Raw genomic sequence first — 24,353 nt, 5'->3', positions numbered from 1 at the left:
ACGGCATATAAGAGTGACATGCTTTCTGACCCCAAAGCTAAAACTGCAGGGTTCCAAAAGTTTTTGACACTTGATAAGCCATAGAATGGTAAATAATATGGGTACCAAATTATACAGCTCTCCTCATGGTTTAGGTCATAAAACATCAAGTATTCTGGGTGCTTCTAGCAGTACAAATCATGTCCAGAGCTGCCCTGCCCTTATAATGAATTCGGTGCTTTGAAAGTTTCTATTATAGGAAAGATTTACTTTCTCATTAAAAATTTAGATATAAGCTCCTTCCACAGTAGACTATGAAGCCAGCTGCCCCGTGGGTAGCAGTTCAGGTGTTTTTGGTACACGTACAGGTGCCCCTACCTGTACCTGTTCTGCTGCCAGCTGGTGTGTTTGCTGTTGTGTCTCATCAGTCAGCAGCTATGTCTACTCCTTTGACTTTGAGCTTCACTGGATCCTTACAGAGTTTTCCACCCACCGATAGACAGCTTGCCTGTTAAATTTACTGTCCATTATCTTCTTAGGTGCCCTGTTATAATCTGACCTTTGCACAAATAGAGCCGAGTGCAGCTGTGGTCCAGTGGACTGCGTTCCAGGGCCTCTGGGTTTTGTTACCTGGTTCAAGCGCAACCAGTAGATGATGCTTGCTTTAGTGCTTAAAAAGCAGGTTGTGATTCCTGTGGCAGGTCCCACCTCGTACTGGTGGGACATTTCATCTTTTAATCTGATCTGAAGTCACTGTATTTAACCTGTAGCCTGGGCTTGTATTTGCTGTTACTCTTGAAGTTTCCCTGTGTCTAAGGCACCATGAAGATGAGAAATGCTTGGACCTTGTTAATGTTGCAGCCACTTAAAAGCTCTGGTGGTTCTCTCCTGGCTTTGTGCAGTAATTGATCTGGAAAAGCCTAGAGAGAGAATTGTCGTGGACCAGCAGGATCCTTGTGCCGCTCACTGTTGCCACTTTCCCTTCTGTGGTTGGTGCAAATACAGTTTTTCTGAGACTATATTGACATTTGCACATCACCCCATAAACTATCAGAATGAAGTTCAATATAACCTCTTATATTCATTGCTACTGCTGTATAACAAATCGCCACAGATTTAGAGGCTTAAAATGATATGCGTTGATTATCTCAGTTTCTGTGGGTCAGGAGCTCAGGGAGGGGATAGCTGGGCTGTCTGCTGAGTGACCTTGCCGGGCTGAAATCAGTCAGCTGGCTGTGTCCTCGTTGTGATATCCAGGGTTATCTTTTGAAGTTATCCAAGTTGTTGGCGAAATTCAATTCCTTGAGGTTGTAGGGTTGACACCCCCATTTTCTTGCTGGTTATTGGCCAGGGGTCACTCTCAGCTCCTACAAGCTGCCTTATTCAAAGCCAACAGGGTAATGTCACCCAGGTTTCCAATCTCTCCCTTCAGGAAGAGCCTCATCCCTTTGAAAGATTGTTTGATAAATCAGGCCCACCCAGGATGATCTCCTTTGATGAACTCAAATTCAACGGATTAAGGACCTTACTTAACTGAAAAGTCCCTTCACCTTTGCCATATAACGTCACCTAATCCCCGGAGTGAAATCTCATCTTTTCCACAGTCTTGCCCATGCTCAAAGGGGGAGGGGATGACCCAGAGACTGCAGGGCACTCTCTTGAAACTACCTAGCACACTTCTGTTTTCTGTTTGAAGTCCTCCTCAGTTATATGACTAAGTCCAGAAACCTATTATTTTTTATGGCTCTAGCTACATGCTGGGGTGTTTAGATGCATTTAAATCTTGTTTGCATCCACAAGGTACAAAGGTCACATGAAGGGGCTCAAAGACATTTTGAAATGCTGATCCTATTCTAAGAATCCTTTTAGACAAATTGGAGCTATCTTTAGAAAAGCAGAGCCAGGGGGTACCTGGGTGGCTCAGTGGTTGAGTGACTGCCTTTGGCTCAGGTCGTTGTGATCCCGGGGTCCTGGGATCGAGTACCACATCACTCTCCCTGCGGGGAACCTGCTTCTATCTCTGCTTATGTCTCTGCCTCTCTCTGTGTCTCTCATGAATAAGAAAATAAAATATTTTTTTAAAAAAGAAAAATAGAAAAGCAGAACTGAAACCTGTTCCTGGTTGTCACAACCCCCAATGAATGCTAAAGCAATAATCCTGAATACCATCCCTAAGTTGCTCTGAAGGCATATTTTGGAGATTTCTGGTAAAGACATGGGTGCCTATCCATGATAACAGTAACTAAATTAATAGTAATATGTACTTTAACACTGGGTAAGTATTTCTCTGTGGACATGAGAGAGAACTACAACACGTAGCATTGGGAAAGGCTGAAGTTATGGGTTCCAAGGCTGAAAACAGGCAATAGTAATGGCTGGGAGTTTGACTCCCAAAACATAATAGGGATCACTAGCATCCCACAAATGGAGGGGTGCCATAGCTAGGCTCACGTCCTGAAACAGAGGGTCAGAATAGGGCTTAAAAAGCTATGGGTACCATCCTGATTGTCCTCTACATCAAGCTGCTGCTTAGGGATTAAGAGAAGCAAGCCAGACACACTTTTATATACAACCATAATATCTGCCTAAGACTTTGCAGTGCTAATAGGTTATTATCACAGGGCAAAGAAACATATTGGAAAACAGAGCACTCACAGCGATAGATGAGCTCTTGAAGGTTTATAAATTGCCTGTGGAAAGTAAAGAAAGAAAATAACTGCATATTCCATTGCAATTGATTCCCACTTGGAAACCTCATTTCACCCCCAGGGTAAATCCAGTTGCAGACAGGAGTGCAAAACACGTAGTGGGTAACAAAACACAGAGCTGTCATTGAACACTAGAAACAGAAACCAATACTTCTTACACTTGTTGAAAAACTGCAGTCACAGTAGTTTGAATTGTGCATAGTTAGCAAGAGAGTACTTGGAATTGAAACATTTGGAGAGTGGTTCTCTCTTGGAAAGGGCACTGGACCCAAGGAGTCACAAAGACCTGAGCCCCGGTCCTCACTGCTACTAACTTGTGATCACAGAGGTTGGTCACTAACTAGCAACACCATGCACATAACCTCTCTCAGACTCAGATTCCTTATTTAGAAAAGTGTGGGTGGGGGAACTTGAGAAATTCTAAGATTCCTTCCAATTTCCGTAATGTGATGATTCCATAGTCTATGGCTATATATAGGAAGAGAAAGATATTTATAACCCCATGCTAAGTGGGAAAATACAAGAAGCTGATTGACTTTTTGCTACTCCTTTTATATTTTGTCTTTTGCCTCACTACTTTGACCCCAAGGTTAAGGGAAAAACAAGAAAAAGTGACCTCCCCAATGCTTATATAAAATCAAACAGTTCTCAGCCAACAACTATTTTTGGAGAGACTGTAACTCTTGCATTAGCTTCATCTGCAGCTACACTGTCATCACATTCTAAGAAAACTTGATCACCTGCCACCCCTGCCTTTAGACAAGTTCATAAAATGATATTAAAATGGTTATTATTTTAGATCCAGGCAGAAACCAGAATGGGAAAGCGTAAAAAAAATTATTATTTTCACAACCATTTCAAAGTGATACTGTGAGAACCAGATGTGATTTCCTGCCAGCATCTTAGAGACCTGACTTACTCCTAGACTATATTGCTAAGCTAAGGGATAGATAACCTGACAATCAACGTGAAAGTCGACAATGCTGAAACATACATGAATATACCAAGGTAAAGATTCTTCTATAGCAGAATAGAGCAAGTTCTTTCTAGATACTACAAATGTCCTGAATGTTTAGGGTTTTTTTTATTTTTAAATTTATTTTGTAAAGATTTTATTTATTTATTCATGAGAGACAGAGAGAGAGAGAGAGAGAGAGAGAGAGAGAGGATGGCAGACACAGGCAGAGGGAGAAGCAGGCTCCATCAGGGAACCTGATGGTGGGACTTGATCCCGGGACTCTAGGATCACACCCTGGGCCTGAAGGCAGACGCTCAACTGCTGAGCCACCCAGGCATCCCAGTTTGTTTGTTTTTAATTCTAGTTTTGACAGTTTTATAAGTCTAAACACCCTATATAGGACTACCTGAGAGGGGAGAGGTGTATCTGATGTCTATATTTACCTTTTCAAAATTACAGTCTTCCTGTTTCCCACCCTCTTCCAAGTTACACAGTTTTCCCCTTCTGCACATTTTAATGAAACCCTTCTACCAGCACTGTCAGAAATAATGACAGCATTTTATTCCAGAGAATGGCAAACTTGTCAAAATCATACTACAATGAGAACTCTTAAAGGGACAAATCACTATTGATATCACATGGATTCATTTTTGAAGGTGACATCGCTGACGATGTGAAAATTCTCAAGAATTGTTAATACAAAAGATTACAGGATTATAGGTTGGCGCATGGAGTTTGTTCACGATCATTTACAATCTATGAATAAGACCCAGGAGTTAGTGAATCTCTCTCTCTCTCTCTCTCTTTTTTTTTAGTTAATGAATCTCTGATGGCCAGGCATACCCTCTCAGTTCAGAGACTCTTGTCAAATTTTTAAAAATTTTATTTATTTATTCATGAGAGACACAATGAAACAGAGGCAGAGACACAGGCAGAGGGATAAGCAGGCTCCCTGCAGGGAGTCCAATATGGGACTCGATCCCAGGACTCCGGAATTATGCCCTGAGCCAAAGGCTGATGCTCAACCGCTGAGCCACCCAGGCGCCCCATCAATGTTGAACCTAAAAAAAAGTGAATATCTGATTACAGAGTGGACACTAACCCTCATTATGGAGAGAGAAGACTTTTCCAGAAGAAAGTTTGAATGCCTCCTCTTTTTTGCTGCACTGACGTTTGCTTTAGCTGAGTGAAGCAACATCATCAGTGTGTTTTTCTAAACAATGACTCCTCACAACTTTTTATACTATCTTCAATTCCTTGATAGGAGTCTGAGATGAAGCAGGTATTTCCAAACTATCGTATTTCTCAAAAACTCACCCACAGTGTAAATTGATGCAACTTTCAGAAAAGCAGTTAGCACTGTCCTTAAAATTTGATATGCACATAACTTCTAACCCAACAGTTCTGTTGATCTGTTGCAAAAATTCTTTAATATATATAAAGATGTTCAATGTCGAATTCACCCAGCAAATACTTACTGTGCCAGATGCTATTGTAGGCACTTGAGATAAGCAGTGACAAATGACACAAAGATCCTACCCTTGTAGGCCTTACATACGAGTGGGAGGAGACAGACAATAAACAATACATTACAGTGAACAGTAAAATAACAAAGATGGCTAGAAACTGTCAAGTCCACGAAAAACATAAAATGGAGTTAAGGTTTTAAAATGATGGTGAAGGATAGTCCTCAAGGAGGTGATATTTGAGCAAAGACCTAAAGGAGGTGAGGGTGTTCACCCAGCAGATGTGAAAAACTTGAAACACCCCAAGTATGCACCCACAGAGAATGTTAAAATGTGACATGGCCTCCTTTATCGAATATTAGATGACCATACATTTCAGGGTCCACTTCTGGGTTCTCTATTCTGTTCCATTGATCTATGTGTCTGTTTTTGTGCCAGTACCACACTGTCTTGATGACCACGGCTTTGTAGTACAACCTGAAATCTGGCATTGTGATGCCCCCAGCTATGGTTTTCTTTTTTAAAATTCCCCTGGCTATTCGGGGTCTTTTCTGATTCCACACAAATCTTAAAATAATTTGTTCTAACTCTCTGAAGAAAGTCCATGGTATTTTGATAGGGATTGCATTAAACGTATAAATTGCCCTGGGTAACATTGACATTTTTACAATATTAATTCTGCCAATCCATGAGCATGGAATATTTTTCCATCTCTTTGTGTCTTCCTCAATTTCTTTCAGAAGTGTTCTATAGTTTTTAGGGTATAGATCTTTTACCTCTTTGGTTAGGTTTATTCCTAGGTATCTTATGCTTTTGGGTGCAATTGTAAATGGGATTGACTCTTTAATTTCTCTTTCTTCAGTCTCATTGTTAGTGTATAGAAATGCCATTGATTTCTGGGCATTGATTTTGTATCCTGCCACGCTACCAAATTGCTGTATGAGTTCTAGCAATCTGGGGGTGGAGGCTTTTGGGTTTTCTCTGTAGAGTATCATGTCATCGGCGAAGAGGGAGAGTTTGACTTCTTCTTTGCCAATTTGAATGCCTTTAATGTCTTTTTGTTGTCTGATTGCTGAGGCGAGGACTTCCAGAACTATGTTGAACAGCAGTGGTGAGAGTGGACATCCCTGTCTTGTTCCTGATCTTAGGGGAAAGGCTCCCAGTGCTTCCCCATTGAGAATGATATTTGCTGTGGGCTTTTCGTAGATGGCTTTTAAGATGTCGAGGAAAGTTCCCTCTATCCCAACACTCTGAAGGGTTTTGATCAGGAATGGATGCTGTATTTTGTCAAATGCTTTCTCTGCATCTAATGAGAGTATCATATGGTTCTTGGTTTTTCTCTTGCTGATATGATGAATCACATTGATGGTTTTACGAGTGAGGGTATTATGCTGAGTGAAATAAGTCAATCGGAGAAGGACAAACAGTGTATGTTCTCATTCATTTGGGGAATATGAATAATAGTGAAAGGGAATATAAAGGAAGGGAAAAGAAATGTTGGGAAATATCAGGAAGGGAGACAGAACATAAAGACTCCTAACTCGGGGAAACGAACTAGGGGTGGTGGAAGGGGAGGAGGGCGGGTGTTGGAGGGGAATGGGTGACGGGCATTGAGGTGGACACTTAATGGGATGAGCACTGGGTGTTTTTCTGTATGTTGGTAAATTGAACACCAATAAAAATTAATTTAAAAAAAAAAAAGAAATGTAACACACCTAGTGAATTTCAAGGACTTACTACCAAAATGTAATATATATCATTAAAATTTTTTTATTTTAGTTACATGTCCAAATTATATTTTGGACATGATGGGTTAAATAAAGTATACTAGAATTAATTTAAAAAAAAATGTGACATGGCCATTTGGAAGAATAATCTGTGCAACCATTAAAAAGAAGGAAGCAGATAGATCAGTGTTCTAGATCAGATGCCCAGGAGAGACACAAGCAGAAATTAGGCTGTGGGAGTTTCTGTGTGAAGTGCTGTCAGGAGGAAGCCTTGTAGGAAAGTGAATTGGGAAGCAGAACTGGGCCATAGGAGAAGCTGAACTATAATGCAGTTGTGTCTGAGGCCTCTGCCTGCCCCAGCCCTAGGGAGCTGAGGGGGTTGGGGGTCAGGATGACTCCTCAAAGATGTCTTGCATTGATGCAGAGGAGCACTTGCATGTGCTGAGACCTCCGCTGTATACTTTGAAGTGGGAGAAGCCAGGTCCAGAACACTTCGAAGTAGGTATACTTTTTAAGATTTTTTATGAAAGAAATCACAAGAAACAACTAAGAGCTGTTATCTTTAGAGGGAAATGGGGGGTGGGGTGGTGAGGAGGAAGGCAGAGTCACTTAAAGTCTTTTAAGAGCGCCAAGCAACTTTCTGTTTGAAGTTCCTCATATCACAGCAAATGCAATGAAATATAGCCACATGCCTCATTAAATACATAATTTACATATAACTATGTAAGAGTTGGATTCATTTAACTACAGTTGATCCAGTTGACCTTATATCACATTTTGAATACATTGAAGTAAATATTGAATAGTTTCTATTTCCAATTGGCAAATTTTCCTTTTTTTTTTTTTTTTTTGTCTTTTAGAAGCAATATTTTTTTTCAGGGCTTAAATATTTCCATAGGGTGTGCCTGGGTGGCTCAGTAGGTTGAGGGTCTGACTCTTGATCTAAGCTCAGGTCCCATAGGCCCTTATAAGTTCATGGACTCTATTGCCTATTATGTTAGTAAGTCAGAAGTGGTCGAGGGAGAAAGAAACTGGTCCACTCTCTGTAGTCTCTGTTTTGAAACTCTTTGAATTTGATAATATGTACATTTTTTGTTTTAAAAACCAACCAGAAGGGTGCCAGGTGGCTCAGTCTTTTAAGCGTTGGACTCTTGATTTCGGCTCAGGGTCATGGGATCAAGCCCTGCCTCAGTCTCCATATTCAGCCTGTAGTCTGTTTGGGGCTCTCTCTGTCTTCTTCTGCCCTTCCCCCTGCTTCTACTCTCTCTGTCTCTCTCTAAACAAATGGATAAAATCTTTAAAAATAAATAAAAAAATTTTTAAATCAAAATCAAACAGATATATCAGGAAAATGAGATTATGAGATTTTTTAAAAATTTATTTTTTTATGTATCCATTTTTAAAGGAAAAGAAATGGAAAAAAAGGAAACATCACATTAAAAATTAAAGCACGGAGGGAGCCCTCTGAATGAGTTAGTTGATGCCCTATTTATAGGTGCTTTACTATAGGGGACCACTAGAAAGTACCCCTAGAGCTAGTCGGTCATCCAGGGTGGTGCAGGGAACTGCTATTGCTTCCATAAGTTACCACTTGGCCAGAGAGACCCTCTCAACCCCAACAATTTTTTTTTAATTTGTTTTGATCTTGGTGGAATTCACAAGATAATGGCTTGGTGATAGCACAGCGCCTTTTAAGAAAAAAAATAATAAGCTGGATGTATAAGATATATCAGGAAAGTGATTATGTCTTAGGATCTGTGCCTGTACAGCAGAGGATGGTTCTAAAAATATCACCAACCCAGGGTTGTAGGCCAACCCAAGACCTGGCTGAAAGGGGCAGGATTAGAGGAAGGTTCCATTCCAGAGGTGACCTTCACCTTGCTGTCTGGTCAAGGTTAGGTAAATCAAGTAATTTAAACCTAAGCCAGTGTTTTCAAAATAAGAAAGCTCCTGATCAAGGATATGATTTCCAAGCAGTTATAGAAATGGGACTAAGGGACGCCTGGATGGCTCAGTAGTTGAGCGTCTGCCTTTGGCTCGGGGCATGATCCTGGGATCCTGGGATCGAGTCCCACATCGGGCTCCCTGCAGGGAGCCTGCTTCTCCCTATGCCTGTGTCTCTGCCTCTCTCTCTGTGACTCTCATGAATAAATAAATAAAATCTTAAAAAAAAGAAATGGGACTAAAATGATATTTAATAAACTGTAAATGACATAAAACTTTCTCAATATAGTGATTAAGTATGTAAGTTCTAGAGTTGGAACTGGATTCAAATCCTGCCTCCGCCCCTTATTGGCTTTGGGACCTTGGGCAAATGATTTCATGTCACCAGATCTCAGTTTTCTCCATTGTAAAATGAGTATAATAATATCCCTTACCTCATATGGAGAAGGCTAAATGAGATAATTCACTATACTAAAAATATTCAGTTCAGTGCCTGGGACAGAGTAAGTGTTCAGTAACTGTTGGCCAGGACCAAGGATTTCACGTGTTTCTCCTTCCCAATCTTGTAGAACCCTGGGAAATAGATGTTATCATCCTCCTTTCAGGGAAGACACAACAGTAGATACTCAGAGAGGTTAAGTAACTCCTGAAGACCACACACCTAGTATGTGATGGAAACCAAATTCCTCCACGAGTCTCCTGACTCCAAAGTTTAGGATGCTTTCCACTAGAGTATAGGTGAGAAACGCCAGCCAGTCATTGAACGTTTGCTTTAAAATGATACAGTATCACAGCATTTGCACAACATCCTTATCTTCTTTGCAATATTCACCAATTTTTGCTGCAGTAAGTCAAGGCAGAGAGGATATTCTATCTTGAAAGCCATGGAATTTGGAGGAGTTTCATTTCTTTGAGGAAGAGTTCAGGATAACATGTGAAGAATCCATGCTATACTACACTATAGCATTATTTGTATTTGTTGGTTGGGGTTTTTTCCTATTATTGGTAAAATCTGATCAATATCTCTGAGCATGAATCACAGTCAAAAGGCAACAGACTCCATATTATTACTTCCTTGTTCTGGGCACTAGATGTCACACTTAGTAAAGTTTTAGAACTTATTCTTCAAAGTAGGGTGTGGTATCCTCTAAACCTTCTCTGTGAAGGTTTTAGCTTTCTCTTTCTAGCAGAATGCAGTGAAGATGTACTTATGTACTTTAACTAGCAAAAGAATTCAGAAAAGAGAATTGTTCATCAGAAGACCCAAGTGGAGCAAACTTAAACATGTACAAATTTTTTTATTTTTATTTATTTTTTTTCAAAAATGTTTAAATCTCAGTTACGCCTCACTAAAACCGTGAGAGTGTGTGTGTGTGTGTGTGTGTGTGTGTGGAGTTTCAACATAGTATCATGTGTAATAAACAGGCACATCCCATTTATATGAACACAGAAGTAGTATTTCCCTCCAAAAACAAAGTAACTTCTAGAGGCAGTGAATGCAGACATACTCTAATCATTTGTGTTCTGAGATGGTGAGAAGCTGGTTTTCCCTCGTTAATGAATCAGACATGGCCCTCATATGAGAAGGATATAGAAGATGAAGGAGGAGACGATGATGGCAGTGAACTTCGCTAAACCCTGCCTGTTCTCAAGGAAGGATGTGGAATCATCTTTCCTGCATGGCTTTCACAAAGAAAGTGTAGCAGACACCTCCCAGCCTTCTCAAACTCATTTATTCCCTTATTTTAGCCCACAGAAATCTCAATGAGAATCAGGGTTGTGGCTTGGACATACATTATTTCCTTTTGGAAAATAAATGTAACAAAAAAATTTAAAAAAAAATTTAATTAAAAAATATATGTGTTTTTAAAATATGGCAAGGAATATGGACTCAGTGTGTAAATAAGTGCGATGATATCCTATAACTTCAGTGTGTTACTGAAACTCCAGGAAGTTTCCATTGAAATGCTTGGAATTTATTGGAAGGTAGGCTCAGTTTTAGCAGTTACAGGGCATGTTTTTTTCCAAGTAACTCAGTAATAATTTGAACTGTATCTAATGAGCTACACATGAATATAGACCTACGTCTCTATGAAATTAATGTTGTAAACATTGTAAATACTGTTTCTTAAATTTCCCTCTTTCCTAGATTGTGTGTAATGACAGGTGATTTCCACTGGATATAATTAGCCCTCTGTTTGGTAAATATCAGTGCCCTGATTATATTAAGATCACTCTGATGAATAAAGTTACAACTGGTAAAATACTACTATTTGGGTTTGGGATTCATCCATTTCTCTTATTTAGGAGATGAATAATTGGTCATTTTAGCAGTGCTTTCTAAGAGTAGGTGGTTCTCTTTGGCTCTCAAACCCCGCCATGACTTGGGGCTCCCCCCACCCCATGTATTAATATTGCTGCCGTCTTGGGTTTTAACAACCTGATGTTGCCTGGGTTCCCGAGGAAATCTTTTCCTTTCTCCCTGCAGGCTAAGGGGACAATGGCATGCCGGCTATTTCTCCTTCAAGAACTCACACAGCCACCTAGCACTGTCAGTAGACTATTAATTTTGGTGTTCTGTTTGGGAACTTGAGAAAAGCTACAGCTCATCATGGGGGACTCTAAGGAGAAAAAATGAATTTTTCCAGAATAAAATGCAGACAAGACTATTTCTCTGTCAGGCCAGGGGTTGCTTGTGTGTGTGGCAGGGGGTGTTGTGATGAGGAGGGCAGCTCTGTGTTTACCAAATAGTTATCAAACACCCACTGTGCTGGGCTGTGGAGAATATGGGTATACTGGCCCTGCTCAGATGGGGTAAAGCCAGTGTCTCTCATCCTGGCTGACCAGTTAGAGCTTGTGTCCCCACTGTGACTGCTTCCGATGACTGTCAGAGCCAGTGGGTGCCCTTCCGGGTCTTCTCATTGATCTGCCTTTTAATTTTGACCTGTCAGCTCCAGACCTTGCACCCTCTGCACCAAAAGAGCAGCCAGCAGTTTGAGAGAGTGTATTGAGCCTCTGATTTCAATTCAACAAACATTAACTGAGTGTCTGTGACAGGCTGGGCCTGCAAGGAATCCAAGAATGAATGATGCATGCCCGGGTTTTGAGGAGTTTAGGAAAAAGGAGAAGGCCATGCTGTTCACCACTACACTCTTACAACTGAGGTGTACACCTACAGCCTGCAACAACTCTGGAACATGAGCTATTGAATTGGCAGACTGCAGATTTCTAGAGTATTCATGAACCATATTTTTATTTCCTGACAGGTCACGGATTGACAGCAGTCAAGGAAAAAGCAGGGGCCACCCTGCGGATTCATAGCGGAAACTCCAGCTCTTCCGAAGGGGCCCAACCTGATGCTGGAAGTGGAGGCCCTCAGAGTGAGTGGTGCATTTATTTGGGGGCATGTTGGGCTTGGGCTTTAGTGTGTTATGTGCACAGATGGGAGATTTCTGAGTTCAGACCAGCAGGATGAGCTCTAAGAGGATGTTTTTCTCCTTACCAGCAGATGTGGCCGCAGATCAGAGCCCTGCAGAAAGCCCACCCGCTTCTGCCTCCGGGTCTCGGGGCGTGCTGTCAACCATCACCAACGTGGTTCAAAACACAGTGAGTTAGCTGCTTCTCTGTTTGCCCTGCGTCTCCCAGCGCCTCCTTTTGATATCTGTATTTACCAGTGACCTAGAAACATCAGACAGAAGATGGCCTTGCTCATAACTTTGGATTAGGGTTTTGTTTTGCTTTCTCCTACAGAGTGGGTGTAACCTTGGCACTAAAAGAATAAGGGCAAAAAAAATATTTTATGTTTCAAAGCAAAGAGCTGCTTAGAAGGAATGTTTTCTGTCTGATGTGACAGTGTCCTTTCCAACAGCTGCAAGGACAGCCCCCGGCTCGGGGAGTAGGGAGGGCTCTTTCTTAGAGCTGAGACAGCTGTTTTTCCTAGGTGGTCTGTGTCTCTTAACAATTTGAAAATGATAAAGCCATTCAAATTTTTTAAAAATGCTAGTAGGGAATTGGGAACAACATCCTGAGATGTTTCTGAAGTGTTTCCAGATAACTAAGACCAACATTCTTATCCCACCCCTACCTCCCAATTCCTACTCTCCCCCTTCCTTAGGTAAGCCTGAATTTATCCCCCACCCCAGACCCTTGCCTGCCTCCTGAAGAAGCAACATAACACTGATGAATAGAGATGCCTGGGAGGCTCAGCGGTTGGTTGAGCATCTGCCTTCTGCTCAGGGTGTGATCCTGGGGTCCTGGGATCGAGTCCTGCATCTGGGTCCCAGCATGGAGTCTGCTTCTCCCTCTGCCTATGTCTCTACCTCTCTCTCTGTATCTCTCATGAATAAATAAATAAATAAATCTTAAAAAAAAAAACACCACACTGATGAATAATGCAGAAAGGGGGAGTCACTCCAACTGAGATGACACAACTAGCTGGTCTTCAGTGCCAAGAAAAAAAGGTTTATTTTCTGCTGTGTAAGACCAACCAACTAGTTTTTCTAGAAATATAGTTGATGTCCAACTTATTCATTCATTCATTTAAAAAGCAAAATGGTCAGCTGTCACTGTGTACCAGGAGCTATGCTAGATGCTGGGCATATGTTGACAAATAAGATGGCATAACATTCTGGAAGACAGAGACAACTCAACAGGCAAGTACAGTGCAATGCAGGAAGAAGAGAAGGATGTGGACATACATGTGAGGGTATCTTACCCACAATTAGAAAATACCTGCTCTTCTTGAAACTTGAGGTCCTCTAGACTAAGTAGGGTGAATGAAAAGCAGCAAATGTGTTTCAGGAGTCAAATAGCAGTACAAGGCCAGCATGTCTACAGTGTGGGGTGGGTATGGTCAGGGATGGGGAGGAGCAGCTTCCTTATCCCTGGTTGTGAGACATGTGTTCATCGTCTCCCTGAGCAACAAGGCAGGGCCCCCTGAGTTTGTCTTCAGTACCTCATTTCCTTTCTGTGTTTCCTTCTACCTTCTGACACTTCCTTTTCCAAAGCTCCAGACGCTCCCACCAAAGTCCCTTAATCAAAGTCCCTATGTCCTTCCTTCTCCCATTGTATGCTTTACCAGCGTACTCCCTCATAGGATGTTAAAGGAAAGTAAACCAAATTAGGCAAAAATATAAATTGCTGATGTATCCCATAGTCCTTCTATAATAGTGTGTGTTAAAATCTGTTTTATAGTGTTACTAATTGATTGGCTCCCAAATCTGAAAACAAAGGCTAAGTGTCTGAGATGGAAATGACTACTAAAGCATATTCAGGGAAGTCTAATATTGCTAATGAAGCATTAATTAAGAAGATTAGAAATATATATAGGCAATGATATAATAATGTATATCAATTCATGTAAGGTGGAAAAAACACAGATGTACACATACTATAATTGTAGTTGTCCAGTGGGAGTGTCTGGACAGAAGTTGCAAAGAAATGTAAGCAGTTCTATTTATATGAACAGTTTATATGAGTAAGCCTTGGTTGTTTTAATCTTTCTTTTTTAAGAAAAACAATGACTGACAAGAGGATTTGCAAAAGGATAACTGTATGATAGAACAGTTTCCAAAGCCAGTGGTATATGGAAATCAACCTGTCCTATTTCATGAATATACTAATTAAGGGCGGTTATTACTATTTTCTGAATGTATGCAAGAGCCATCTGAAACAGCCTAAGGGTCTTACACTCCGAGGCCCTAGATTAAAGGATTCAGTAATTGGCAAGAGTATCTGACATTTTAATAGACTGCTCCAAATAATTCTGTTACTTGGGTTAACATTTTTTCAAACAAAAACAGTAATGGGATCACCTATTAATTTTTTGTCTTAGATACATATCTACTCATACACACAGAGCCAGCAAAATTAATCCCAAATTTGCTTTGGCTTTTCCTAAGCATCCTTTTTAAATAATATCATATATCCTAGAAATTATATGATTTACACTTTTCCAAGTAAAAGAAAATAGGATTAAGTGAATATTAAATCCCTGATAAGAAAAAATTGTGACTTTATATTGATTTTAATATTTAAAGACGGTGCCATTTAGGAGTTGCTGACTGCTGTGGAATAGCAAAAAGCAAAAACTAATCTCCTGCAATTATCTCATCTGCAGGGTAAAAGTGTCTTAACGGGCGGTCTTGACGCTTTGGAATTTATCGGTAAGAAAACCATGAATGTCCTTGCGGAGAGTGACCCAGGCTTTAAGCGGACCAAGACACTCATGGAGAGAACCGTTTCCTTATCACAGGTGGGATTATATACTTTTGCAACGTTTTCTTTCAGTCTGTAAAACAAATATATTTTATTCATCTTTTTAAATAGGTATTTTAAAGCACATGACTTAAATTCAAATGACATAGGATAGTAGAGAATGAAAATTGAGTTTCTTATACACCTCTTTCCCCAGCCACTTGGTTTCTCATGGGAGATAGACACTGTTAAGAGCTTCTTATGGATTCTATTGAAATTATCATAAAACTATAGATACGGGCATGCTTACGTGTATTCATGCAATAGAGGTACAGATACACATATATCTACTTTTTCAGACAAATGGTAGCATACTAACCACACTCTTTTGTACCTTGCTTTATTTATTTAATGATTTCTTGAAGATTATTACGTTTTTGCCATTTGTCTCAGTCCGCCCAGGCTGCTTTAACAGAGTACTATAGACTGGGTGTCTTACAAGCAACAAACACTGATTTCTCACAGTTCTGGAGGCTGGGAAACCCAAAATCAAGGTGCTGGCCAATTCCGTATCTGGTGGTGGCCCATTCTGGTTCATAGACAGCTGTCTTCTTGCTATGTCCTCACATGGTAGAAGGGGCAAGGAGCTCTGGGGGGGTTTCTTTTATCAGGACACTAATCCCATTCATGAGGGCTTCACTCTCGACCTAATCCCCTCCCAAAGACCCCACCTCCAAATACCATCATGGCAGTTAGATCTCAACATAAGACTTCGGGGGAGACACAAGCCTTCAGTTTATAACGCTATTGTAGGGACACCTGAGTGGCTAAGTGGTTGAGCATCTGCCTTTGGCTCAGGTCATGATCCCCAGGTCCTGAGATCAAGTCCTGCATTGGGTTCCCTGTGGGGGACCTGCTTCTTCCTCTGCCTATGTTTCTGACTCTCTCTCTGTGTCTATCATGAATAAATAAATAAAATCTTAAATACACACACACATATATATATATAACACTATTGTGTGTATTCCCACTCTACCACCTTCTAGTTGCATGACCTTGCGCTGGCTACTTAACCCTTCTGTGCCCTGGTTTATTCATCTATACAGTGGTTATAACATCAATACCTACTGATAGTTTTGAGGTAAGGATTAAGTAAGTTCACATAGTACCTGACTCTTAGCAAACACTCAGGAGCACTTGTTATTGTTGTTGTCATTACATATCAATATAATAGTTGGAAATGGTATCTCATTGGAATTTTAATTCATAGTCCTCTTACTATGTGCAAGGATGAGGTTCTCACACGTCCAGCTTTAAAGTTTTCCAGCCCTCCTTGAGAAACATGATATGAGGAATTGAATCTATGGGGCGCCTGGCTGGCTCAGTCAGTAGAGCATGCAATTCTTGATCTTGGGGTCATGAGTTGAAGCCCTACATCAAATGTAGGGCTTACTTAAAAAAATAGAAAAGGATTTAATCTGTGTTTTCCTTACTTATAGTAGTCAAGTAAATTAAAAATAGTATTTCTCTTATTTTTTAAGTATAAAACCCTAATACTGAACTTACTCTTATAGACGGCACATGCCCTGTTCATATTCCAGAGTACAAGCACACCGCTCGTCCCCTTCCTCCCTAGCGGTCAGATACACCTCTGTCCTTGCCTTCCTAAAATCAAGAGCAGCTGATATGGCCCTGGATTTTGTAAATTTCACGGGCCGGACAAACACATCTTCTCACGGCTCAGTCCCAAGAAGCCACTAAGGAGCTATCACTGACATCATGTTAGTGGCAGTTCCTGAAAGGGTTTGGTTTTAAACTGTTTCCTCTTGTCTCTTCCGGAAAAATGCTCACATAACCACTCTGATATTATAGCTCAGGTCAGAACTTGGCGGGATCATCTAAACCACTACCCTACTGTCCCTTAAAAAGAAAACAGATTTATATGAATCAGGTCATTAATAGTAGATGTTGCAAAAAACCAAAAGCAAAACAAAAAAACTAACCCCCAAGGATCAGTGTGACTGAGACCAAAAAAAAAGTCTATCTTTTGCTCCTACGATGTGAGTGTTCTTATTCAGGGACTCTCTAGGCAGCCTTTTTTCTGAACTCCTATCCTGTGGCTCTTCCATCCTAAAATTTTTTACTTCTACTCTCACAGAGAGGGGAAGATAGGATGGGGAGGGCTAGATGGGACAATGGAGGACTTTACCCTCATTCCTTTGGCCAAAACTTATCACATGGTCTACCTAATTCAACTCAGGCGGGCTGAGAAATATAGTTTAGCCATGTGTCTAGGAGGAAGAGGATATTTGGTGAGCTTGTAGGAATATTTTTTGTCACAGATTTTATATTTACATAAAATTTATATATGCGTATATACAATATATTATATATCACATGTATGAACATATAAGCATTCATATGTATACATAAATAAGTATATGTGAATATGTATAAATTTGATTCTAGTTGAGAAGCTGTATGGGGAAAATTGACCTAGTCCAGAGACTGGCTAACTGTACTCTTCTTTGGCTTCAATCTATACACCTGTAAAATGGAGAATTGGATATGGTCAGCTTCCCAGATAACTGTAGGTTTGGGGCCACTTTCACAATTTTTATCAGGCTATTGCTAAAAACTAAGTAGCAACGCTCATGTAAATACGTCACCTGAGAATCCACACTAGCCATCTGCAGTGTTTATTCCCATCACACGTTGGAAAAGTGCAACGAGTATGATACACATTCTGGGGCACACTTGAGCATGGCATCTCTAATTCCTCTGCCTTGCTGAAGCTGGATCACCACAATACTACTGACTCCATTCTCCTTCCAAACAGTAGGTTTTCATTCATTTATTCATTCATTCATTCCACAGATGCATTTTGAATGTCCACTCCTTGCCAGGCACTGTTCCAAGCACTTGAGATACATCAGGAGCTAAAATAGATTAAAATCCCTGTCCTTAAGGAGTTTTCATTACAGCGAGGAGAGACAAACAGACCATCAACATTATCTAGTATTTTAAAACATGATTGAGTGCTGTGGGAAAAAAAAGAAAAAGTAGAGCAGGAATGTGGGAGTGAGGGGGCAGGTTAAGTATTAAATTGGATTGTGAGGGGACATCATCGCGATAACATTTGAGCAAATAATTGAAGGAGATCTGGGGCTTGACCATGCTGAAATCTGAGTGATGCACATTCCATGCCATGAGAGCAGCTTGTGCAAAGGCCCTGAGGCAAGACTGTCTAGTGTGGACAAGGAACAAGGACGCTACATGGTGGGAGAGGAGTGAGCTGGGAGGAGAGCTGTTACAGATGAGGCTAGAGTGGTAATGGAGAACAGGTCATGGCAGATCCTGGAGGGCATTTGTAGGGACTTTGGGTTTTGCTGTTAATGAAATGGGGAACACGTTACAGCATTTCTGAAAGAGGAGTGATGAGCTCTGACTGTAACAGGATCATTCTAGTCACTGTGTTGAGGACAGACTGGGTGTGGGAAGGGCCCAGGGCAAGGAGACCAGGTGGAGAGAGGGTGTCCCAGCCCAGGCTCTCCCAGAAGTAGAAGCCAAGGTGGCCTTAACGCGTGAGGATATCATTAGGGAAAATGCAAAGAAAGGAAATGGAGGTGGGGGGTAAGAAGGTTGGGGTGTCCCTCAGATCAAGATGCTAGCCTGGCCCCAGAAAGGGGCAGAGGGCAGGAGATGAGATGGAAGCACCCTAGGCGCCCATGTCCTTAGGAAGGCCCAGCAGAGCCCTGGGACAGTCCGTGAGCTGAAGGCGCCGACAGAGGGGTCCCCATCTGCCAGGACGGCCCCCCACAGTGTCCCCTCTGCCCTGGGACTGGATCAGGGAGCGCGCCCTGGTGCCGGCGGAGCATCAGGCCCCCGAGCATCCCCCCACATCCTCGGGGCCAGGGCTATTACCTGAGCAGGAGGAAGCCATGGCGAATGCAGATTGCAGGGAGATTCTGGAAGGTCCCCCAGACTGCCCGATGGAGGGAACGCGGGGTGTGACATACGGAGGCAGCAAGAGCGCCTCCTGGGTCATCAGCCCGAGCCCTGGCGGGACGAAGCTGTCACCCCTGACTTAGGGAGCTCTGCTGGGATTTTCCGCATCCACACGACATAACCAGGGGCACCTGAGGTGTTCCTACACCAGCTCCTGGAACTGGCCCCTTGTCCTGTCCCCGTGGCACAGGGTGCCCCCCCCCCGGGGGGGCCCACAGGTGCAAGTCTGCAGAGCTGCCCAGAGGCGGGAAGACTCCCACGCCAGAGCGCTCCTGTGCTCAGCCCATCTCCCCTGGAAAGCCGGTTCTTCTCGAGGCAACCTTAATTTCACTGCAGCTTTTTCAAGGGCATCAGAATCCCTGCAGGGCAACGTTTCCTCCCCCTTCGCTTCATCCCTTCCCCTCCGTCCCAAAGCCCAGGTTTAGAGATGGAAGTTGTCATAGGGAAAGGAAGCGATTTCAGTGTCCAGTTGTCTCATTTTCCCACCATCGCGGAGCCAGAAAGATCAGTGGGAACAGTGGGGTTTTATCGCTAAGTGTTAAAAACCCCCAGTGGTAATTCGACGAGGTTGTTTTGAAAACTTTAAAATTCAGAGCTTGTGCGTATTTAGTCTTAAAGACCGACAGAGGGGAGAATTCTTTCTGCAGCCCAGGGAGTTTTTGGCTACCAGCCTCGGAAACCCAAAAGGAGAAGGAGCTTGATTGTTTTATTGACCCACAGTAAAAACCACAGTCTGTTCTCCCATTGATCTTTCCCTTGTGAACTTGTGGCGGCCACTGTGTTTATGGCGTTCTCCTTAGATACTAAAGAACCCTATAAACACAATGCCCAGTAAACTTAATGAGGAACCAAATAAAAGATGCTTAGAATCACAGAAAGCAAAGGCAGGAAATTGGGATTGACTGAGGGACTCGTGTTCATTTTGTTCTCTTTATGTCATCAACAAAAAAGAAAACTGGAGAAAAATTTTGATCAGCGTGGAGAGGGATGCCGTTCACAGTCATCCTTCTCGAGAACTGATAACCTCCTATTCTTGTTTATACTCAGTACCTGATGAGGAATACATGATGAGTTTATATTTTATTAATTTTTTTCATCAAAGATGGTTAATAACCACACACATAAAATTTTCAAAATAATGTTAACTCAGATCAAAGCAGACCAGCATGTGGCTGCTCTGAGGTCGGCCTGGGTGCAGAAGTTGCAATGAACCCTGTCACAATTGATGAAACTTTCCCGGTGCACATCAATTTGCTCATTATGGAAAATTTGGGTATTTTAGAAGATAAGAAAATCACACACATGGAAAACACTTTGGCGGAAAGCATTGTTCGCTCAGCTTCTGTGTTGCTTCTTTCCAATCCTGTTCCCAGGCAGAGAATTTTTGCTTTGTTTTGTTGCATACATAATGAACATGTAAAATTTGAAGTGGAATATTATGTAAAAATTGTCAGTAGAGTCAATGAAAGAATCATTTTGTTAGAAATTCCCAAGCGACTAAAACCTACTCTTCACAAATACAAAGCCAGCCCTCATCTCCTCCTACGTCTTACACAGGAAATGAGTAAGCACTCATTACGAGCACTATCTAGTGCACAAACATTGTGTGTATTTCTGCAGATGTTAAGGGAAGCCAAAGAGAAAGAGAAACAGAGACTGGCCCAGCAGCTCACGGCCGAGAGGACTGCACACTATGGGATGCTGTTTGATGAGTATCAAGGTTTGTCACACCTGGAAGCCCTGGAAATTCTATCCAATGAAAGTGAAAGCAAGGTATGTCTGCACTGGTCACTTGAAATACCATGTTCACCAATGTGTTTTCTTACACACAAAAGAGACAAGAAAATCTGCCATTAAAATATCTCATTTTTAGGACCTCATGAGTATTGTGCTAGGGTCACAAATATTATAAAGCCTGATGACTCCCACATGCTCCATATTATTTCCTCTCTGTCCTGTGCTATGACCCCGCCCCAGCCCCGAAGAGGGCCAGCAAAATAAGAGTGATCCTTACCCCCAGGCCAGGTCACCACTTCCACCCAGTGAAAACAAAGCATCGAGGTTTCTTCCAGACTGCAAGGTTTTGGGGTTTTATAGGCTAGGTAATGATTTACTCACCTGTTTGTTAAATTGCCTGCACAAAGAGCAGGATCATCTTACTGGGAGTTAAAGTTCTTTTTGAGACTGTTCCTGAACAGAAACCTGGGAATTTCCTAACAGCCCTGACCATTCACATTCCCCCATTGGGATCTCAAGAAGCAGAACAGAAATAACAGAAATCAGCAGAGTTTGGAGATATTTTTTTTTTCCAAGGATCTATGTGGGAGGGAGGGTTATTTAGCAAATACATGGTACTTAGATAGTCACTCTTGTAAGCAGTTTAAAACTATTATTCTTGTATATACAGCTCTTCTGTGTGAATGTCAGGCTGACTATACTCTGGGGTATTTTTCCAGTAGAAGCCACAGGCCAGCACCCTCTGAGCCTTCTGGGAGAGGTTCTGGGTCATCTTGGTGACATTTGCTGGAGGGAAGCAAGCCCTCCGGTGAGAACAGGAAGTTGGAAGTGAGCTTTAGAACAGAGAAGTGATTTTTTACTCTCTCTCTGCCACATCCTCTAAGTTTGGACTTTAAAGGGTTGAGACATTCTTGATGCCCACCTAGACAGGGAAAAATGGCATCTGCCATGCAACAGGCAACTAAGAACCAAACAGGATGGAAATCCCCCTCCCTCTAGATTACTGAGTTACTATCTGTGTTTATTTCCTCATGTTATCCTGGAGTCATCAGTGACAGTCTTCCAGTTAAACTGTTAAAGGGTAATTTTTTAAAAAAACAAAATCATACCTCATATACAGATACAAAATGCACACGAATTAAAGAATTTGTTTAGCCCCTTCATTAAATGAAGGAACCAAGCAGATGTTACAAGTGGTTCCAGGGAAAAAGCCAACGCGCACATTTGTATGGAGTAGAGCAATTTTGCAATGCATGTGCAAATGGGCATAAACCTCGTTTTTCCACAGGAGGTGAGGTTGCCCCTCTGCCTCCGGAATCTATTCACATGTCTGTGGACAAGAATTATTTTGCACTGCTATCAGCTAGCTACAATCTAAAGAGTTGTGAAATTGCTCCCACAGACTCAGATAATCGGTAACGTATGCTCTAAAAAATGCAGTTTTCCACGGAAGCGTAAATTATTCCTCCAAAAGCTGGGTTTTGAGTCAGACATTATGTGATCAAATATTACTCAGTAGCTGCATGATTTTGGACCCTTCTCACTTCAATCTCCTTATCTAGGAAATGGGAATAATAATAAAACCTGTCTTGTAGGAATATTAAAAGAATTCAGTGAGGTAATCCATGTGAAGCCAGTTGCAGCTTGCTTAGTACATAAGTTCTCAACAAATGTTAGCTACCTTTTTATACATATATGTATATGCAATGAATAATGTCGATGACATCTTATTTTTACATGCATCCTTATGTTTTATATGTGTGTGTGTGTGTTATTATTATTAAAAACATGACAGGGATGCATGGTGCCTTGAAGTTATCATGCTGGTAGAGCGATTCCACTCTGGCGGGGTCTGTTGCAGGTCTCAGCTGGGAGAGTTCCAGGTTCTTGGAAAAGAGCCCCAAAGGACTGATGTTGCTAGGAAGGGGGTTGGGTCCCTGGAGGGATGCATTCCCCTCTGTTTGCACACTGCTCCTGCAAGCTTTGCTTCCTTTCCCCCAGCATAGAGATTTTTGTAGTATTCATGGTAAGGAATGCAGAATGTTTTCTTGGATTAGTAATGGTAGTTACTGGGTGCTATAATAAACAAGTCCTAAAAATGTATGGGTCAAAACCAGTAGGAGTTATCCTCAGTTCTGTAACAGTCCAAGATGGGATTGCCTGGTCATCAGGAAGCTTTCTTGCCTTAGGCATTCAGGGGCCAGGCTCTGTCCATTTTATGTCTCCCCTAGACTCATCCAGATGTTCACGGGCTCCTGGCCAGAATACAAATGGAGACTCCTGCTGGGGTTGTCAGATTTAGCAAATAAAAACACAGGATGCCAAGTGAAACTTCAACTATTTATAAACATTGGATACTTTTTTAGTGTAAATATGTCCTGTGCAATATTTGGGACACACTCTCATACTAGGATAATATTCATTTTTTATCTAGAATTGTTTATCTAGAATTCAAATTTAACTAGACCTCCTATACATACCAAATACTTTCAAGTTAAAGGACTTTTGGGGCACCTGGGTGGCTCAGTTAAGTGTCCCTTCGGCTCAGGTCATGATCCCGGGGTCCTGGGATCAAACCCTGCATTGGATCCCTGCTCAGGGAAGAGTCTGCTTCTCCCTCTCCCTCTGGCACTCCCCCTGCTTGTGCTGACATGCTCTCTCTCTCTCTCTCTTCTCCCTCTCCCTCTGGCACTCCCCCTGCTTGTGCTGACATGCTCTCTCTCTCTCTCTCTTCTCCCTCTCCCTCTGGCACTCCCCCTGCTTGTGCTGACATGCTCTCTCTCTCTCTCTCTCTCTCTCTCTCTCTCTCAATCTCTCTGTTAAATAAATAAATAAAAATCTTTTTTAAAAAAGTTAAGAGGACTTTTGAAACAAGCTGTTAAAGAATATATTATAAAAAAAAAAAAAGAATATATTATAATGACTTTGAAAATCAGATTCCCATCTAGAATTCTCAAACTCCTCACATTTCCATGCCACCCTCCTCCTGCTCTTATCCCTTTATTTCCAGCTGTCTCTCACTTCAAGGAGCTTTATATGCACATATGAGGATGCCCTGGTTTAAGCTGTACCTGCAGCCCTGCAAACAGCCACCTCTTAGCCATCCTTTAGACCTAGGGATGCACCCTCCAGTGGATGGTCCCAACACAATGAGCACAGCCTGGGAAGAGATCCATACAGGCTGTGGAAGGGTAACTTTAGTAACATTAGTATTGGGCACATCCCTTTGGGCCTGTGGCCTCCCCTATGTCTGGGTCACCGTCCTCTAGAGCCTCCTTGTCATCTTTATTCATCTTTATCCTACCAGCGTAAGGACAGAAAGTGTAGAGGGTACACTCCCATTTTTAAAAAATATTTGTTTAGTTTTAGAAAGAAAGAGCATGAGCAGGAGGGGCAAAGGGAGAGGGAGAGAGAATCCCAAGCAGATGCCCCACCTAGTGTGAAGCCTGTTGCGGGGCCCAATCTCACAACCTTGAGATCATGACCTACCAAGAGTTGGACACTCAACCAATGCACCACCTAGGTGCTCCTCAGTCCCATTTTTAAAAAATTTTTTATTTATTTATTCATGAGATACACAGAGAGAGAGAGAGAGGCAGAGACACAGGCAGAGGGAGAAGCAGGCTCCATG

At 41.9% G+C, this 24,353-nt stretch overlaps 1 protein-coding gene across 4 annotated transcripts in view; it reads left to right on the top strand.

Annotated features, from left to right (window-relative positions):
- The window catches only part of FAM114A1 (family with sequence similarity 114 member A1), a 72,377-nt gene that overhangs the window by 23,143 nt on the left and 24,881 nt on the right, over window positions 1-24,353 (top strand). For 2 of the 4 annotated variants that reach the window (XM_041752923.1, XM_041752921.1), the window contains exons 4-7: window positions 12,049-12,162; window positions 12,288-12,388; window positions 14,901-15,035; window positions 20,606-20,758. In XM_041752923.1, the coding sequence (XP_041608857.1) occupies window positions 12,049-12,162; window positions 12,288-12,388; window positions 14,901-15,035; window positions 20,606-20,758 (503 nt within the window). Of the gene's footprint in view, window positions 1-12,048; window positions 12,163-12,287; window positions 12,389-14,900; window positions 15,036-20,605; window positions 20,759-24,353 lie in introns of those variants that run through there. The other 2 variants (XM_041752922.1, XM_041752924.1) reach the window with 2 other exon arrangements.

The sequence above is a fragment of the Vulpes lagopus genome, chromosome 4, assembly GCF_018345385.1.
Source record: "Vulpes lagopus strain Blue_001 chromosome 4, ASM1834538v1, whole genome shotgun sequence".
Lineage (NCBI taxonomy): Eukaryota > Metazoa > Chordata > Mammalia > Carnivora > Canidae > Vulpes > Vulpes lagopus.
This window is presented reverse-complemented; position numbering and strand designations above follow the sequence as displayed.